General features: G+C 41.5%; 1 protein-coding gene across 3 annotated transcripts in view; it reads left to right on the top strand.

Annotated features, from left to right (window-relative positions):
• The first annotated feature begins 2,344 nt into the window (after positions 1 to 2,344).
• LOC148019315 (uncharacterized) overlaps positions 2,345 to 21,361 on the top strand; it is a 96,682-nt gene continuing 77,665 nt past the window's right edge. For 2 of the 3 annotated variants that reach the window (XM_087701204.1, XM_087701205.1), the window contains exon 1: positions 2,346 to 2,845. In XM_087701204.1, coding sequence (XP_087557330.1) covers positions 2,411 to 2,845 — 435 coding nt within the window. In that variant the 5' untranslated portion in view covers positions 2,346 to 2,410. Of the gene's footprint in view, positions 2,846 to 21,361 lie in introns of all 3 variants that reach the window. The other variant, XM_087701203.1, reaches the window with a different exon arrangement.

Genomic DNA, 21,361 nt, shown 5'->3' on the forward strand with positions numbered 1-21,361 from the left:
GTTACCTTGATGGAAACGCTAAAGACATGCATGGGCTTTAGAAGGTTAGTGGGTAGTCCTTCCTACTTAATGAATACTAAGGCGACATTAGCACTACCAATGGTACTATTATTTGGTTAGGCAACAAGCATGTGGATGCATTCTAATATTTATTTGAAGCATCTTGTCCCTCTATATCACATAACTAATCAGACACTAACATGTGCAAAAACTATACCTACTCACATTGGAATAGGTTCTTACTCACGTCTAACTCTTCCTATTCTTAAAATAAGGGGTGTCCTCGATGAAAATGGTAGTCTTATTCATATGTATAACCTATAGCCTTCACGATTCTAGGCTCACCCAATCTTCAATACATAAGCGAATACTATGTCTCAAGAGAGAACCATCTTAGACTCACATTCATAACCAATCCCATACATAAGGACCCCCTATCCTTCTCATCTATCACACTTTTCTCCATCCAAGAAAAGTGATTGCTACACTTCTTTAACACTTTCAACCAAGTTTTACACCCTATTATGGAATCTAGCAAGGTAAACTGGTGAAGTTGGCAACTGGGTCAAGCCATTGACACCTATAATACAAGATTTGCATCTTAGTTTTTACTAACCGATTCTTGTTTTGCTTGCAACCATTCTAGCTTTCTCAAATATGTATTGTTCGAAGTCTCAAATATATGTCACTTGTTTTGTGAATCTTTAAGCTTTGTATCAAGTGTAATTTCCATATTTGCAATAAGGAGTTTGATTATTTTTTATACAAATTATTAGAGGCAAAATGCTATTTTATGATTAAATGTCAGTTACCACCAAGTTTGTCCAAATGCTAATGATATTTTAACTCACTATTCAAGAGTATTATGATAATTAAAAATTTTATTCACACGCACGCACAGACACATTGACACACTCACTCACTCACTCACACACACACACACACACTCTCTATGTGTGTGTGTGTGTGTGTGTGTGTGTGTTAGTTTATAGCATATAGAAGAATACTTTAAGTCTAATAAAGTCATTGCAGCATTTAAAAGTAGCATAATCTAGAAATTTAGAATAATAGAAACATGTATTTACTAAATATATAAAGCTATAATAATATATTATATTAGCAAAATGGAAATCCATGATCAACACTCTTAATAATATGAGGGCTTTACATAAATGCTAATATATTGGGTTAACAAGGTTCACCATGTTGCTACCAACAATAGGGCTTAGATTGAAGTATATGAGGGCATCAATGGATGCCATATCATTGCTTGGCACAACTTTCCACTTGACTATGAGATGATGGCATGAAGGGCACGACTAATATACTTATTAGGATGTTCATGATTAAAAGAACAAGGAGCTTGATGGTCTTAACAACAACCCCAACCAAGAATATTAGGCAAATCAAATCTAGAGATAAGCAATAGAAATAGGGGGCTATATGTATGAAAGCACTAACATATATAACACAAAAACATAGCAATTATATGTATTAAAGCAAATCGTACATGATATATTAATCAATGGAACAATAACATTAAATCAATGTACTAGCATTAGACGACCTTAACAAAACCTAAGGACTAATCAATGGGATTCACTCTCTCCATCCACAATTATTATTGAGAATATTTAAACAATATTTTATTTACTCCAAAAAAGATAGCGAGCAAGACTATGAGGATAGACTTTGAAGTGAAATTGCAAGAGATCTACAAAGTGATTGAGTTGTTGAGGGAAAGTGAAATGAAACTATTAACAAAGAAGGGAGGTTGCCTAGAGTGGCAGTTAGGACTACTAGGGTATCTAATCCCCGTAGGCTCCTTTCCTTATACCTGGCCTTTATCAAGTGCCTTACTATTGCTAGATTTTCGACAGGTAATATGGGCCCTCTGACCTCTAGCCAATTCGGGACTCCATTTAGTAGCTTCGCGAATAATTTCATTACCTTCATGAGCAAGATCACGTCCTTCATTGCGGGCTTGTACACTGAGCTTTGTCTTGAATTTGCCCATTACTTTAGGTTACTCCCAAAAAGGAATTAGATAGACAAGCTGTGCCCTCCATTATTGCATTATTGTGTGCACCTTCACACACTAAATTGCACCTCAACTAGCAAACTTTTCCGCATTTGGCATCGTTAAAACATGCAAACAAAGTTTCCACTTTTAATGACAAACGGGCACATGCTGCCCATTGCAAAGCCTTTCTTACAAATCAGACATTTTTAAAAGAAATAGGCCCTATTGCTCGTGAAGGGACCGTCAAATCAAAAAGTGCTTTCGTGATCAAGAACACAATGTTACTTTCAAAAAAAGTTCGAAAAATAGGAGATGAAAAATACAATTTATTCTTCCTAAGGCCTTCCGAGAGAGAGAGAGAGAGAGAGAGAGATACTGTGTGTCTCAATGGAAGCACCGAGTTGCATCTCCATCGACACTACCCCCTTATCAACAATCAGGTGCGTCTGCATCAACAGTACCCCCTTCTCAGCCTGCGTGTCCTCCCCTTCGGCGAGTTTCAACTGTGTGCCACCGCGCCGGCTTCAGCTCCATGGCCCGGTGGTACCTTCATCTCCCAGAGCAGCGGCTGCTCCTGCTGACCTTCACTGCCATGGAGGAGGAGGAAGAGGAGAAGAGGAGGAGCCAGGAAGATGGCGGATGACGAACGCGCGTGCGGAATGTGGAGAGATGAACGCTCCCTGCTTCATTTCCGGATGGCTGGCCCTTGTAATGCAATGGAGCTCGGTGTTGGAGACTCGCCGGTCTTTTATTGCAGGCCTTGTTCGAAAGCAGTTTGGCCACCTCGCGACAAACCATCTGCCTCACCTAGTTTCACCACAGGTATGCAAGACACAAAAACACATGGCTCTGAGCATGCGTTGCTTAAGGCTCAAATCACATGGATTTGAGTATGTTGCTTTCGATAAGAGCAGTGCTTGGCAAAATTGGCCATGTTTTACAAGATTTCACTTTGTTCAAGCAACATTTTTACTCGGACCTGCATTGCCAACATCAGCATGGACCTGCATTGTCAATCGACAGTAAACTTCCACTAGTGGATACTTTACAGCTCCAAAATTGCAAGTCAAGGTTGGTGCATCATTCTTGCCACCAGAGATAAAAATAAATCTGAGTGCATTGAATAAATGAAGTCATTGAAAGTACCCCTTTCCCTATCTGAGTGCAAGTGATAGTTTCATCCTTGTCATGCTTATAACAGGTTGGCACGACCACCACTCTTGATTGTGCCAGCTGGCATAATGGAGGCATTGGTGGAAGGAGTCAACAGCAGATTCAAGAACTGCATTTTGGAGGGACCACAGCCTGGCCAGCTTGCTGTTATCATTGTCCCTCCTCCTCTTGCTGTTTGTGGAGCTGCCATCGCAGCCAGCATATTTGCCTTTTGGCTGCCTGGAGTCTCCTGCTGCCTAGAGGACTACAGTGTGCTCCTTCTGTTGTTGCTCTTGGCATCATTGTTGCTGTGGACTGCTGCTGCTGTGTTTCAGGATCTGTTGTGAGACACCATGGGAACTGCTCTTCACATCTTTGAAACCTCTTTCAGCCCAGTCCTGGAGACGAGGTTTGAGGCCCCCACATTGTGGCACATATCTGCTTATTCCTTGTGGTGTGGCACATTTTGCATCTCTCTTTGTTTGCCCTAGCATTTCTTTACATGGTGTAAGAGCTAGATGCTCTCGATTGACACTTGAGCCTTGATAAGTAAGCTTGGCATTCAAGAGCACACGGGAATCCTATACACAGCACAACACAACCATCTCTCTCTCATCATTTGTACATAGATTCTAATTTGAATATATATATATACACATTTCTCTCTCTCTTTCATACACAAGTTATCCACATCCACACGTGTGTGCATGCAGGCACTCCCTCCCCAACCCCAAAAAACTAGGGCTGAGTGGTGGGTAGCTTGTCTATTTATAGAAGAGTGGATCCTCCCAATTTAGGGTTTGGCTTATGGGATATAGACACTCTCTAGGATTGCATACCATTTAATGAAACTTTTTGGTAAGGTGGTTAAAGCACCACTAGTGGAAATAGCTCAGGATCTAGTCAGGGGTGTTGTGCACAATGAGATGCATAGAGTAATGCCACATGGTGAGAATGGGCATGCAACAGGCCACTTGGACAGTGTCTCTTGTGGGGAAATTATTTCTTCCAAGGACCCTTTCACAAAGATGAGTATGATCATTCAATGTAAAGGGTAGGTACAATAGTGCATTGAGAAACCGCTTCTTTTGTGTATCCACCTTAGTTAGGATTTCACATTGACAATCCCAAAAAGGATTGGTGCCCTTATTCTTGGCACCTTATCAGTGGGCACCCACATAGTGGTGCGCCACCCTAGACAGCTGAGGTCTATAAATAGGCCACCTCTCCATTCATTCGACACATCTCTTCAATCATTGTCCACCACTCTTCTTTTGTCCTTACACACCCTTCCTTCCTCTCTTCAACCCTTCCATTGCCCTCACATCCTTTTGGTGGACATTGCTGTTCGTGGCTCGTGGCTCTTCTTCATTACCATTTTCTCCCTTAGCTTTAGGCATCATCACCCTTTGCGTTTGGAGCAACTTCCACTTGGCGTCACCATGTCTCTGCCTGGCATCAGCACCCCTCTCCTTCAGGCTCCACCTTCACCTACGTTTTTCAATCTAGAGGGTTTTCCCTTGCCTGGCGTCATTATCCCCAGCTTGGTGTCAGTATTGTCCAGCTTGGCATTAGCCCTTGTGGCACTTGCGTCAAGTTTATAGCCCTTGTCACTTGCGCTTTGCAGTTAGGAGGCTCCTCCACCTTGAGTTTCCAGCTCCTAGGCTTTTGGGGTCATCTTCCATTTGATGTTTTGTTGCGTGGCCCACCTGGTGGCATTCGAGGATTGCACTTCACCCCTTCGACAGTTGGTGATCATCTTCTTTCTCCTTGACGGCATCAAAGGATTGTATTTTTGCTCCCTCAATAATTGTCCTTCATCTCTAGGTTAGTTCAATAGCCTAGTGGCCGGAGGACTGTGTTTTGCTTCCTCCAGTGTGCTGATTCCCCACAAGTGTTGCTACTTGTCTCAGATATGACAGTGCAGACATCTTTTGAGCTTTGGCTTTTGTGTGTGAGAGAGGAAAATTTATTGTGTGTCTTACTCACCTCTCAACCAAATATACCCTCTTCCCACCTTCTAATCGGGTCTTTAGGACTTTTTTTCATGGTGCACCCAACTGGTGTTCCCAAATAGACAAGTCCTGCCCAATTTAGCAAGAAATCTAAGGGTATCCCTTGAGCTTCGGACCTTGGCACTTCTTGCCCTTGTTCGGGACGCACTAATTAATGGTTGATTAGTGATGGGAAGTGTCATCGAATCAGAGCTTTTGATTCCCATGTAGCATCAGTAACTGGTAGATCCTTCCAGGCAACTAGATACTTGTGGAGAGTACGATTACGCAACCGTTTCTCTCTCCGATCTAGTATCTTGTTTAGTCCATGGTTAACAACTGAATCTTGTTCCTACAAAGGTATCATACCATCAATTAGATTATCGTCACGTGAGAGATGCTTTTTTAATTTGCTAACGTGAAACATTGGATGAACACGGCATCCAGGAGGAAGTTTCAATTGGTAAGCTACATTACTTAGCTTCTAAATAAATTTCCACCGTCCACAATATCTTGGAGATAACTTTGGACATTTACTAGTCGATAAACTAGACGACTTGGCTGGTACTTGGAGAAAAACTTTTTCTCCTAATCCAAAGATTCTACTTGACCTTTTTTTATTTGCAAAATGCTTAGCCCTATCAGTAGCTTGTTAAAACTTGTCTTGAGCAATTTTAATATTAGCTTGTATGTTAGTAAGAAATTCTGCAGCAGCTGGGCATTTCTCATCTGACCTTACTGTACTGGGTAAACTTGGATTCATTCCATAATTTATTTCAAAAGGAGACAAACCTGTCGCCTTATGAGGTCTGTTGTTATATGCAAATTCTGACAAAGTCAAATGCCTATCCCAATTTGTTTGTTTATCAGATACATATGCTCTCAGCATGTCTTCTAGTATCTGATTGACTCTTTCTGTTCGACCATGTGTTTCTGGGTGATCACCACTTGATATGTTTAAAGACACATTTAAATGACCAAAGATATGACGCTAAAAATGACCAGTAAACTTGACATCCCTATCAGACACAATGGACGTAGGTAGACCATGCAACCTAAACACATGATCAATAAACAAATCTGCGACTTGTGGAGCTTCCACACTTTCGCGAGTGGCTATAAAATGAGCCATTTTACTGAAGCGATCCACTATCACTAGGATAGTGTCTTTTTGTCTCTGGGTTCTAGGGAAGCCGACAATGAAATCCATGGAAATACTTTTCCAATTAGATTCTGGAATTTGTAATGGCATTAGCAGTCTTGGTGGCTTCACCCTTTCTGCTTTATTAACTTGACATTGAAAGCATTGTTGGACATATTGGCAAATATCCTTGGCCAACTTTGGCCACCAAAATGTCCTTCTAACAAGCTGTATGGTCTTATCAATACAAGGATGTCCTGCACAAGGCACATCATGGTTATCAAACAAAACTTTCTTTTGTAGTTCCTGTGCATTAGGAACACAGATCTTGCCTTTTCTTTTAAGAAACCCATTCTCAATTGAAAGGTTTTTAAATGAACTTGCCTTATTAGAAATAACAGTAGGTAATGAAACAAAAGTATCTGGTCTATCCCTAATCAAAGAGTCTCGTTCTATGGCTTGATAAATTTTTGCCATATAAGAGTCCTCTAACTATGCTTCCTTTATTTCTTGAAGCAATGAGCTTTCTAAAATTGTAAAGCTCATTTGATATATTATACGAGATAATGCATCAGCAACAACATTATCCTTATCCTTCTTGTATAGAATTTCCATATGAAATTCTTGCATCATTTCAGCCCATCGAACTTGGCGCCCTCGAAGATCTGGTTGACTACAAAAATACTTAGGGGTATGGTGATCTATATAAACTTTAAAATTTGCACCATATAAATAGTGCCGCCAAACTTTAAGGCAATGAACAATAGCATAAAGCTCTTGTTCATGAACTGGCCAATTCTTTTGGCTTGGGGAAAGCTTCTTGCTTTCAAAAGCTATAGGCCCGCCTTCTTGGCTAAGGATTGCACCTATCGCGATGCTACTTGCATCTGTTTCTAAAACAAATGGTTTCTCAAGATCAACTATCTTGAGAACAGGGGCAATAGAAACTGCTTGTTTCATAGCCTCAAAACTTTATTGTTGCACTGATGTCCACACATAGGGCACCATAGCTTGCAACAAATCTGTCATAGGAGCATCTATGTACGAGTATGCGTATATAAATCTCCTATAGAATCCTGACAATCCCAAAAAGGAACGAAGAGCTGTTTCATTTTGGGGTGTCGGCCAGCTAAGTATCACAACAACCTTCTTGGGGTCCATCTTGATCCCGTTGGCAGAGACAATATGACCTAAATACTCTATCTTTGCTAAACATAGTTAGCATAGAGTTTTGCTTCCCGCAAAGTTTCAAAGATTGTCACCAAATGTGACTCATGTTCATGGATACTCTTACTATACACAAGTACATCGTCAATAAAATCTACAACAAGTTTGTCCATGTATGGTCTTAGTAAATCATTCATTAACATCATAAAAGTAGCAGGAGCATTTGTTAAACCAAAAGGCATAATCAAATACTCATATTGACCAAATCTTGTTCTAAAAGCAATTTTAAAAATATCTTCATCTCTTACTCTAATTTGGTGATAACCACTTTTTAAATCAATCTTACTAAAGATAGAAGCACCACCTAGAGCATCCAAGAGATCATCAATACGAGGCATAGGATATCTATGCTTGATAGTTATTTTATTTAAAGCTCTGTAGTCTACACACATTCGAAAAGAACCATCTTTCTTTTTTACAAGTAAAATAGGGGCTGCAAAGGGTGAAAAGCTAGGTCTAATCAATCCTTTGCCTAAGTACTCATCCACCACCTTACGGACTTCATTCTCCTCTTGTAGACTCATCTTGAACGGGGGTCTAGCAACTGGATTAGCTCCTGGGATGAGCTCAATCCTATGCTCCACGTTCCTACGAGGAGGTAAACCAAGAGGTAGTTCAGATTTAAATACATCAGAAAATTGGGCTCTTATTTTACTTGATAAGACCGAAGGGATACTTGTGGAACTTCCACATTTATCTGTGTCATCCTTTGACACACATTTAGATATATTTAAAATATAACAAAAGTAAAGAGACTTACAGTCAATCTTGAGTTCCTTGGTCATTGAGAGAATCTTCGCTTCTTGGAGATCTGGTTCTCCGCGAATCAACAATCGTCGGCCCTTGTGCTCAAATTGATAAATATGAGAAGAGACGTCAATGATAGGTCTCTTCTTTGCATGCCATTGCTTTCTCAACACTAGGTCGAATCTTGCAAGGCGTGTAATTTCAAAATCCAATCTGTTCTGGATGTGTACAGGGTGGTCAACAACTCGGCTTCTTGACAAGATTAGAGCTAATAACATTATGTGAAGAGCCCGTATCAAATAAAATACGCACAGGATATCCTGCCACTATGCCTTTCATTACAATGAGCTCAGTGTTAGCAAATTGGTACCCCTTTTGTGCCTCGATAACATTGCATTTGGCACAGTCGGTACTTTCTTTGTTACTGTGATGGCTAGGATCCGTTCATGATAACCAGAATCATGTGGAGATGACTCATCTAGGTCATCTCTCGCCTTATCCACATCTTGCATTGGATTAAGTACCATTTGAGCACTAACTCTTGCCTTCTTGGGACAAGCCTTAAATTTATGCTGCCCCAGGCATCCGTAACAGAGTCCTTCTCTCATTGCTTTCTCCCTTTGCTGTGGAGTGAGCATGGATTTATTGTAGGCTGTCTCAGTCATAGAAGATACCTTCCTCTTGGTACCTGACACCGTCTTGATCATATGCATCTCTCTAGTGTCCTTCGCACGAGGAACACTAGATGCAATTGCAGGAGTAAAGACAGGGCGTGCACTTCTAGTCCAAGGAAATCTCTGGGCCTTCCCATCTTCAAGGACCAATGCAAGCTCCACTGCCTCATTCAAGATTTTACATCTCTCCTTCCTGACAAGTGGCCTTAAGGTTTCTTTTAAGCCCATGACAAATTTATGCACTTGTAGAAAGTCAGGAATATGTTCAGGGACCTTTAACAGAATCTCCCTATACTTGTCCGTATATCCCTGGATAGAGTAGCTCTTCTGAGCTATGAAGACCCATGCATCCTGAGCCCTTGTCCACTCATCTGGAGGGACAAAATTATTATAAAACAATGTCTTAAATGCAATCCAAGTAGACGGCTATGCATGATCCTGCTCAATTTTCCGTCACCAACAGTGAGCAGCATCCATGAGATTATATGTAGCTTGTTGTATCTTTTAAGCATCCTCATGAATATGGCATAACTTAAAACACTGCTCCCATTTAGAGAGCCACTGTTCCACCGCATCTGCAGTCCTTTGTGCCGCCGTGCCATTGAAGTTAGGTGGCTTAAGGTCTTTAAGCTGCCACTTAGCTTCTAGCAACGGAGGAACGACTACGGAGGAGTCGTGTACAACTTGTGTGTTAGGCATACATGCATCAGGTAAACTCTCATCTAAAGGTCTCTTGCCTTTATCCAAAGCATTTCGAGTTAAAATTTGCATTTGTTCAAGCAAAACTTGCATAGTGCCTTCCAAACTAGAAAGACGATTATGCACATCATTAAAACTTTCTCTACATCAATGTCGTTCAAAGGCATATCTTCTGTGCCTGACATGATTGATTAATTGATGTTAAAAAAAAAAAGATTGATAATTCAAACCAACAAAAGCAAGGCAAACGTAAATACAATGTACTTTCAGAAAACTTCTATGTTTCCGCACAAGTACTATCCACAAGAAGCATACATGTCAAAAGCAAGCCTCTTTGTACATTTCGAACAAAAGTACAAAGCTCAATAAGTCACCAAATCCTCTTTGAAACCAAGCATAAACATCCAAATGCACAAAATCCACACTCTCAAGCATATATAGACGCACTCAAGTAGTAAATTTTAAGCCCCAGAAGGTAGAGATAATGCATATCTGGCACCACGAAAGCAATTTGAAATGTCCTCGCTGGTCAAAACCAGAGGTCAAATATGCTGAAATTTGATACTCATCAATGCAAGAAAACCATAGGAACTAACAGCACTTGAATCGGAGTCCGTTGGAGCCCAAAAAATCCCAATTTTTGCCCGCCTCAAGAGGTCACTTTGGCGCGAAATTTCAGAAGTGCTCCCAAGCTCAATTGGCGATGATAATACTTTAGAAGCTTGTCTTCAAATCATTCTTGAAGCTTGTGAAATCGGTTTGCAATTTGGATGTTGTACCAAGAAGTTATAGATCTCAGAAAATGTGTTCAGAAAGAGGAGAAAACATCCTTTTTTTTTTTCAAGGGGACTGAGGGCTCACAAGCTTGGTAAAAAGGGGATTCTATTCCACATGGAGAGTGCCACAAGGAATTTACCAAGGATAAAAGGTGAAAGGGAGATGGTCATTCTCTCAAGTAAAAGAGAGAGAGCTCTCTTGTGTGATGGAGTGTGCCTTGGCCTTGGTGGTGCTATTGGCCGCCGCTGGCTCACGTCATTGGCTTGTTGGTGGGCCTTGTGGTGGGTGCTGCCACCTGCACAGAGAGAGGCTTTTCACGCTGCACTGTCTTCTGTGGTGTGTTGTAGAGATGCCTTCACGTTGCCCACCACTGTGCGCTCTCGTGACTGCAGCACGATCTCACCTGTGTGGCCGTAACAAAAAACCCCCAAATCTCTTTTTTTTTTTTGGAAACCCGCGTGCTCTGATACCAAATGTGAGAGAGAGAGGAAAATTTCTTGTGTGTTTTACTTACCTCCCAACTAAATATACCCTCTTTCCACCTTCTAATCGGGTCTTCAGGGCTTGTTTTCATGGTGCACCCAACCGGTGTTTCCAAATAGACAAGTCCTGCCCAATTTAGCAAGAAATTTGAGGGTATCCCCCGAGCTCTGGACCTTGGCACTTCTTGCCCTTGTCCAGGACACACTAATTAATGGCCGTCTTGGGCTACTTGCTTGGCCGAAGGTTATTATGTTTGACAGCTTTGTTGTATCAACTTTTCTTCAGATAGCATGATTCAATGCTTTATTATCTTGTCCTTGTGTTTTTGAGTTTTTCTTCTCTCTCAGTGTTTGCCGATACTGTGTTTCCACAAAACCTATGGTCTCTTTGTCAGAAGGTGTGCAACAATGGAAGCGTAAACATAAGTTGTAATAAACTGCTGAAACACAAGACAAAAGAGAAAGGGAAAGAAAGAACACAGTATAGATGAGAACTTAGATGTATGCTTGGAAAATGGAATCCATATATGAGACACGAGACTGTTGTAGTGAGTCATTGGCTGCGTGGGCACTGGCACCGACTCCTCTCTCCATGGAACCTTCAGGCGGTGAACCATTGCGGCCAGAGATGTTAAAAACGTTTAGAAATGAAACGTCAGAAACATGTTTCGTAAGTTTCTTTCAAGAAGGAAAAAAATAAGAAACGTGGGTTTTTTTATATAGGGTTTTTCAACAGTTTTGACTAGGAAAAGAGGTTCTAAACCTCTATGGAACTCTCTTAAACAAAGAATGGCCAATATAGTCAATTGAGAATAATACGTTACATATCCATGATCCATTATTGACTTGTTACTTATGTCAAAGTTAGTCTTTGGACCAAGCCATACTATGGTTTAGAACTCAAACATTATGATTCATACATATCATACAAAGAAAATTGAAGTTAACCTGCAAATAGCCTATCTACAGTATGGACTGAGTCAAGTTGCAACATCATGATTCTCATTTCAAAACAAATTGACAAAATGTCAAAATCGAGAATGAATTATAATATATCATGAATAACTCATACATGAGACTAAAGTCGTATAATATTCAACTCTCAAGATAAGAATAGATACTAGATTGACAAAGTTCAATATCTAAACAAAATCACAAAAAATCAGTCTCTCGTTCAAAATCTTGAGCCCTCACGAGTCATTACACATCATCATCATCATATTTAACATTGCCTAATAGTTTTTGTCAAAAAACCCATGTTTTGGATTCCAACTCACCAGAAAAAAAGAAAAAGAAAACACAACTTTTTTTACTCTCAGAAATGTTTCGTACTTTAAGAAACGTTTCGTAAGTTTCAAATTCAAAGAAGTGCTTTTCTTAGCTGCTATGTGGTGAACTGACTAACTGAGGAGGAGGAGCTTAGAATAAATAGGCACAAATAATGCCATAAAATATGTCAGGTTGGCCAGCATTTAATGCTGGTCGGCTTGCAATAAATGCCAAATATGACCATAAAATGACACAATAAAAATGCCTAGATAACCTAAATAATGTGCCCAAGCCTCTGCAGCTCAGACTCACACATGAGCTGACGTATCTGCTAACACCCTCTCTCAGATCATGGGTGATCTGATACAATACAATGGTACAAGGAGAATGAATCAGAAACCATAAAACATAGAACCACCAAGTAGAATCATGGATATCCAAGCAATGGGTGATCAAGCCACCACCAAGGTGCCTCGGAGAGAACCTGATGTCGATGTCGATCATACGAGCTCTTGAAGATAGAGAAGATCATAGTAGCTCTCAATGTTTTGTTGGGGTAAAAGGCCCTTGGGCTTGCCCGTGTATACTGACCGCCCATATTCTTTATTCATGTATATGAGATAGTGCAATAAGTTTGTCATATCATTCTTGACAGCACCTACATTGTGTGTGCTCTTCTCTCCCGCATCTTCCTCTTCTTCTTTTCCACTGCCATTGCATCCCCTTCAACTGGTATCAGAGCTTGATTGTGGAGCTTAGCCCGTCATTACTTCAGCCCGGATTGAAGACCTAGAGCTTGGAGCTTCAATGCCAGCCATGGCTTCTTCCCCCCGAGATAAGATTTCATCTCCCGCCTCTCCCCGGCCCTCATAGGCTCTTTGCAGGTGTTCCTTGGCTTCATTGGGCACCTTGTATGCCCCCATTCACCCCCTTATCCTCAGCATAACCAGCAGGCCCCATAGTAGCAGCTCACGTTTTTTTGTTCCGGTTTCAAAATCTGGCTTAAAAATCCCATTTTTTCTCATATCTCGGGCATCCGAAACCCAATTTAGGCAAGGTAAGAGTCTAACTTGGGGTTTTGGCACGCTCTGATGCAATGACGATGTCAGATTTGCCAAATTTTGATCATAGAATTTTCTGCAACAGATCTGAGTTGATTTATAGAAAGAAAATGTTATGCTCTTAGCTTATGTGATGCTCTCGAGACTTGGTATTTGATGCCTAGATGCTTTGGGGATGTTTGCCCAATGCTTTGAGATGCTTTAGGACTCGGTTTGAGCTTCCATAGCTCAATTTATGTAGGGATTTATTGCTGTACATTGTTTGGGCAGCAAGGTTTTATCTTGCACGGCTTATGCATAATGCTCTTTGTTGACATTCGCGTGTCCTGTTGGATGTATTGATACTTGGTCATCATGGTTTATGCCCAGATATGCTATTTGAGAGCTATTGAGCCTTGATTTGGATGCGAATACTTCGTTGTTGATTGGGATTTATGCTACCTTGGTTGATAGGTTATTTTACCTCCAGTTTGGTTATGCCTATGGTCTACGGGTGCTCCCGACTACTCGGTATGATATGCTGATGCATTTGGATGATGCCACTTTGATGTTTATGCTCTCGGATGCTTCTTGAGTAAAGAGTAGAGCTCAATTCTTGGTTCACTGTTATTTTCTTTGCAGTTGGCATTTCACTTGATAGGTTTATCCCCCGTGCTATCCATTATGGGACTGATGTTTGATGTGGATGCTTTTGGGTTCGGCTGCAGTATGGTAGATGTTTGGGCTTGAATCGACTTGTATTTGAGAGTTTTATGGAGCTGTTTGCATTTGGTCGGCTTATCACTTACGCAGCTTGGATGCTATTCTGCCCTTAATGCCTTGATTATGGATCTTGGATTTACTTGGATGCAGATACATGTTTGAGCAGTGATTGCTCCATTCTCCTTTGACGGTTGGTTATTGAGCAGTGATTGCTCATTGATACTTGGATTTATCGCAGGTTATTTTGGTCGATTAGTGGACTTTATAGTGCTTGGGTTACAATTATGGCTTTCTTGCTCCTCTGTTGTCTAGCTTCTATGCTAGTTGGGCTGGTGTTGCCCGTCCATTTTTAAGAGCAGATGCTATGTATGGTTACCTGTCTATGCACATGGTCTACTGTTGTATACCTTACAGAGCCACTTATTTGGATGTTGTTGTACAGATGTTTGGGCTTCTCTTGGAGCTTGATTCTTGTAGGATGTTTTGTCACTTGTCGGTCTTTACTTGACTTGGATGTTCCTAGGTGGCATGATGTACTGCAGAGCTATGCGTATGCGTATGGCTATGGGCTGATTTCATTGCTGAATACCGTATGCTCTTATGACTGATGTCTATTCTTTACTGTATTGTGGTTGGTTATGTCATCTAGTTGGCTAAGACTCTTCTTCATGTGAGAGCTTTTGCATCCTTGGTTGATGCCTTTATGTCCTCTCGTCCATTGAGGTTTCATGAGCCTTTGTAGCATGCTCCTACCACCACTGATGTACTTGTAGATAATTGTCTTCATGAGTAGGTTCCCTCTGTTAGGACAACCCTCGACTCCTTGAGCTCCGTGAATGCTATGGATAGGCCTATTCATGATGACTTGGATTCCTTGTCGTCTTCTACAGGTTCTTCAGTTATAGATATTGTATGCTTCCATTGTGGAAAGCTTGGGTATGTTAAAAGAAAATGTTTTAGACGGATTAGAGAGCAGCAAAGACAGACGGACTCGACATGAGCAGAGAGTTAGCGATGCAGCAGGTGTTACAGCTTCTTCTAGTGGTGAGGTACATGCAGTTATCCATGATGATGCAGTTGAGCATGTCCTCCTGTCATCTAGTTTCCCTACAGCTTACTTGCTCAATGATCAAGCCTATGTCTTTGATTGGCTGTTGGATTCTTCAGCCTCTTGTCATGTTACCTCTCATAGAGCATGGTTCTCTTCTTACAGGAAGGTTGACAAATGTATTGATTTGGGCCTTGAGTTATGCTATTGTTGGTACAGGGGACATACACCTAGCTTTGCCTAATGGGACTTCTCGTGCTCCATGATGTATGACATATTCCTATGCTTAGTAAGAGCTTGATTTCTGTCAATTAGTTGCATGATGCAAGTTACTCTGTTTCTCTTCAGGATAGGTCATGGAAGATCTGTCGTGGTTGCTTGGTTTTGGCGAGAGGTTCTAGAGTTGGTTCTCATTACCCAGTGCATGTCTCTCATGTAAGAGATTCTATGGTTGCAGTTATCCGGATACCATATGCATTGTTATGGCATTATCGCCTAGGCCATATACACCATAGAGAGATGGAGATCTTGTCTCGTTTAGACTCCATATTGCCTTCTTTGTGCCCTGATTGTACTTATGGTCCTTGCAGAGCCCCTTTGGCTCATGGTGATCGTGAGAGGCATGATCCTTTAGATCTTGTCCATTGTGCAATATATGGACCTATGCCTTTCCAATCACTTGGTGGAGCATCGTACTTTACGACCTTCGTGGATCATACTACCCACCATGTTTGGGCTTTTCCCTTGGAATGGATTGAGGATGCCGTAGTTATGCGGGAATGCGAGTCAGAAGTGGAGCAACAACAGTGTCGAGTGTGAGCATGAGAGAGTTTCAAGATGAGTGTACCAGCTTGTACTGGTATACAAAGAATGACATATATTTATATGTTAGGATAGAAATAAGGAGGTATTCATACCCATATAAGTTTATACATGGAGATTAAGAGACTTTACACCCAATAGGCGCAACGGCCCAAGTGTCACGCTATCATCAATGATTATATACATGTATCATGAGACTTATAATAAACAAACTAAATCAAAGATCATCATCATGATCTGAGATTGCTGTAGTTGCTCCTAAAGTGCTAGTCTCATCATCATGTGTGCCATGAATTGTTGCATCTCCCTCTCCCTCAACAGTAGCATGTGTTTTCTTTTCTTGTTGCATCTCCCACTCTGTGAATGGATCGGGCTTTGCTTTTAGACCGTTATATAACATCCTCAAGTTAGCACTAAGAAATACCAGATCGTTTGCCCTCTCCACACCAAGACGATTTCTCTTCTTTGAAGCAATGTGAGTGTACGTACTCCACAATTGCTCCAAACAATAGGAGCTAATTGATTGACTCAAAATAGGGATGGCTAGTTGCTGCAACTCAGGACCATCCAAACCATACTCCCAACACAAAGCTGCCCTAACCTTATAGCGATCCTCCTGTGCATTCCCACAATCAAAAGAACCCTTAAAAGTCTTATGACATGAAAGTTGGTCTTTGATCTTTAATCTAGTATCATAATTAGGCTCTAAATAAGATAGTATAAGTATCCATGCATCCATAACCTTAGTGTCATTTTCTTGACCCTTGCCCTGGAACTTGGGATCCACAACAAATAATGTTGTATGCATGGGTGAGCTATAGGAGTTCCATCTCATCACAACTAAATGGGGTATCTCCTTATATGCCTCATCATTTGGTGCCAACTCCTACAACTTTTCATTCAGCCTATCCATAGCCTCATATACCTGGCCAATGCAAGACTGCATAGCATCCATATTCCTCAATAAATGGACAACAGGTGATACCATAGCATCATCCGCTTTACATCATCCCAAAAAGTGGAGTTATTTGCTTTCTCCAAGCATAAGATACGTGTAGGAGTATCTGCCAATGCTGATGAGGTGAACTCATCACTAAGAAATAATTGCTCCAAGGCATGATTGCATTCTCTTAATCTGCTTAGCATCAAGAAACAAATGTGGTATCAGAGTATTTTAAAAGCATCTTCTTCGACCGCAAAGAGAACTGATGGCTAAGAAATTGGTGATTCAAAACAAAGCTAACAATTTGATCTCCTTGCTCTATGACAGGTATAATCCATGACAGTTTATCGATCTCCTTTAGTAGGTAATTCAAGTAATGAGCCATACAATATAAAAAAGTGATATGTGGATAATATCCGTGGATGATAGCACCTGCTGCCTTGTTTGTGGGTGTCACAAGACTGTGACAACTATTACCTTTTTTGTTGATTTCTTTATTACATATTTTATTTGGTTTTTCTTTTTGGAAGGATCCCTCTTGAAATCTAAACACTTGAGTTGCATGGCCAGTATGTGAAATAGATAGGAATGTCTAGTGATTCAAGACAGGATAGTTAAGGTCCAGTACAAGTCTGGAAGAGACTGATGGCACTGTAGATTGACAAGCCTGGAAGAGACTTGTGAAAGTGTATATGGACAAGTGTGTTGAAGAACTAGCCTGGAAGAGACTAGTTCAAAGTGAAGATGGACAAATCTTCAAGAGATTAGTCCATGTGGGGTCATTAGTGGAAATTCACTTTCAGTTGAGCTACATTACAAATTTGGATGTAGCCATAGTCTGCAAAGATGGTCAGAAGACTAGTGGGGATGCAATGGAAGCAACTCCTAAAATTTAGGGAGTTACTATTTTCGGACCTCAGAATCTGTTCGTGTCATTATCTTCGTTTTTGTACGAGGATTAATCCTTTGGTCTATGCTGAGGTCAAATTTTGAACCGAGGATGGAGAATTTTAAACCGGAAGGTTAGAACGGGAAATATCTTACAGTGCTGCCATTTGGCACAAATTGGTGCACTTACCTCTTTAAAGAGGGCTGGCGTGCAGTTTTTGGGCTGAAGGGGCTCATTTGTGAAAGAGGGGATGGATAGTTGCTGATGGAGAGCTCTTGAGAGCTGGTCTACCTTGTCTATGAAGCACAGAGGGTGGAGCTTGCTTCCTACTCTCTCTTTTTCTCTCCTTGACAGTATGGTTATGCTGCAGAATCAAGGGCCTTTCTTCTGATTCAGGTACAGCTGTGTGGAATATGCTGTTTTTGCATGAGGCAAGAGCCTCTGTTCTTCAAGAACGGGAGCAATTGTTTGCTGCCCACAAGCAGGAACAGGTGAGGGTGGTAACCTCACCAAGCAAGTGTTTGAAACAGCATTAGATCAGTTCTGATTCTGGAATGTTCAGAGGTTATTTCAGAGCCCAATTGATGTCAGAATCAAGGGGCACTTGGCTCAGATGATGCAGGATAGTGCAAGGAACAATATGAGCTGAGAACAGGTGTTAGAACATTTTTGAACCAGTAATTACAGTGGGTTGAACAGTACAGGGAACAATATGAGTTGTAAACAGGTTTCAGAACAGGTCTGAACCAGTAATTACAGCAGGCTGAAATGGTCAATTCTGCACTCCAACCAGAAGTTTCAGACTTGGGCAGAGTGTCCCCTCCTGGTCGGCTTGTTTTGGGGCAGTAATTGTACTGTTATGCTGCCAAATTTCACCTAGAATAGGTGAAGGACAGCCCATTGTACTCTCTCTCTCTTTTTAAAAATAAAGAAATACCGCAAGGGGCGCCTAACTTAGGGGCCAACAGGGTGTCTGTGTGGCAACAGGAGCATTTTAGCTTCCTGTTTTTCTTCTTGATTCTGTGTCTTTAAGTTCAGGTAAAGTGGGCGACTGTTAATTGGGTGAAAGCATTTATATATTTTGGTTGTACACTATCGCCCTTCCCAGTGAACAGGCCGGTTACATGGTTCCATTGCCGGGATCAAATCACTTTTTTCCTAAAGAGTGAGCCAGGGTTTGTTTGGGTGTAAGACACAGAATTGTGCATTATGGCTGATAGAAAGCAAGACACCAGAGAGGAAGCGTCTTCATCACAGGAGATCCCTGTTGTTCATGAGGTGGGAGAGTCTTCTAGACCTCCACAGTCTGTTACTCCTCCTGTTATGGTTGAGCCACAAGTTCCTACGGCTTCTTGTATGGATGAAGACATTTTCAAGACTCAGTTAGTTGCTGCTGTGAGTATGTTTACTCAAGTGATGCAGAATCCAAGGTTTTTGGCATTTTTGCAGCCCTCTCTTCCTTTACAGCAAGTTGGGCAATCTGCAAAGATTTCGGATCCAATAGAGGTCCAGGATAAGGGTAAGCATGCTGCAGATTCAGTGGAAACACCAAGGCAGCTTGCGGAGTCAATGGAGACTCCAAGATTGGTTCCGACTGTCCAGGAGCAGGTGGCGGAAACGGTAGTTACACAGGCATTGCGAGTTCAGCTCGCCACTTTACAGCAGCCAAATGTTGGCTTAAATGGACAAGGAAACAATTTTCAAGCTTTACCACAGGTTTTCCCACCGACCTCTTTACATCCTGGGTACTTTGGAGGTGGATCTGTATTTTAGAGTATGGCTGGTTATGCACCTGGAAATCAGATTTATGTACCAGGAACAGTGTTTTCGGGTGCACAGGGTTTTATGCCAAACCCCATGTATGGCAATATAGGCATGCAACTTGGATTTAAGGGTGTTCAGGGCAGTTTTGGCATGCCACAGGGCGCTTTTGGTATGGTTGGTTATCAAAATCAGCAAGCAAGTATTGTGTCTACAAGCCCTGTAGTCAGTGGTCTAGCAACTCCTATGCCACTTGTTAGTGTTCCTATGTTACATGCATATCCTACGGACCCTTTGATGGCTCATGAGAAGCCAAAGCCATACAAGGAAGGTGGTGCAGCCGTGCGGTTTGACATCTTTCGAGGATTTGAAGATAGGACTAAGGCTCTCTCTTTCTTACAGCAGTTTGATGCCGCATTTGTAGGAGGGAACTTTACAGAGCCTTCTAAGGTTCGGAAAGCTGCCACTTTTCTTAAAGACAATGCTAGTCAGTGGTGGAGTACATTGCTGATGCAAGGACAGGCTCCTGCCACTTGGACTTATTTTAAGCAAGTATTTGCTTCTGCTTGGTTGACCAATGAATTTGAGATTGATGTTATATCAGCTTGGCACAATTTGGATGCATCTAAATGTAAGGATCTGGAAGACTATAACAAGAAGTTTTGGGAGGCTTTACTTCCAATCACTTCTTACAGGGTTGTGCCATTGACTGAGCAGATAGAGAAATATTGCTGCGGGCTGCCCAAGGAACTCCCGAATTATTGTACAAAGACAAAGGTCACCACTTTGACTCAGTTAATTGAGAATGCTACCACAGGAAATGCATTATTGTTGGGACAGTCAAGTGGTTTTGGGGGCAGCATTAAACATGACAAATCTGAGAAATTTGCAGTAAAGAAGCCATTTGGTAAACAGGTTTCTTAGATTTCTCAAAGCACAGATAAACCTTGGCAGTTCAAGAAGAAGCCAGCCAAGTTCTTTGGACAACAGTCAAAGGACTAGAAGAAACCTTTTGTGCGCAAGTCTCTTGAAGAGAGAAAGGCTTTAATGGTGAGAGGAAGTGCTTTATTTGTGAGCAAAGTGGTCATATTGCGTCTAATTGTCCAGACAAGAATAAGAGATCAGCTGATGATGATAAAGAGGACAGAAAAGGAAAGAAGCCCAAACCTTCAGCAGGTTTAGTGCCAGATATGCTGGGAGACAGGCCACACTCGGATGCTAATGAGCTTTGCAGAGCTTGGGGTAAAGTTAGGGATCAACATGTACTCATTTTCTTTGATTCAGGAGCTAAGGCAAACTTTATCTCACTAGAGTTGACTTCTACTTTGGGCATCAGAGCAGATGAGATGGGCTACACAGCAGAGGCAGGGTTGGCATGTCCTGGTCACTTAGAGTCTGTGACACCCATGCTTGGAAAGCTGCGTCTTCATATACAGTCTTATGTTGATGCAGAAGAGTTTTATATCATGCCACTTGAAGGCTGTGATGTCTTGTTGGGAAGGCCATGGATGTTCAGAAAGCATGGTGTGTTGGATGCCTTTAACAAGACACTGACTTTGGAACATAGGGGAAAGACTCATGTACTTGATGCGAAGCTTAAAGGAGAGTCTGTACCTGTTGTATCGGCTTCTGCCATTACATCTGTAATAAAGAATCATCTTTCTGCGTACTTGATTTTTGCACGTGATGTCAAGGATAATGATGAGTCAAATTTCTCTATGTTAAATAGAGACAGGTCTGCTTTCTTGTCTCAGTTCAGTGATTGTTTTTCTGACTCATTACCATCACAGTTGCCACCAGAGAGGTCTGAGGATCATGCAATAGATTTGGTGCCAGGTAGTAGCCCGCCAAATAGACCTCCGTATAGGGTTAGTGCAGCCCAAGAGAAAGAGATATTGAGCCAGGTAAATGAGCTCTTAGAAAAAGGGCTGATTCAGCCAAGTTCATCTC

Source organism: Lygodium microphyllum, chromosome 20 (assembly GCF_053477565.2).
Source record: "Lygodium microphyllum isolate KBCC chromosome 20, Lygodium_microphyllum_v1.1.10, whole genome shotgun sequence".
In the NCBI taxonomy this organism is placed as follows: domain Eukaryota; kingdom Viridiplantae; phylum Streptophyta; class Polypodiopsida; order Schizaeales; family Lygodiaceae; genus Lygodium; species Lygodium microphyllum.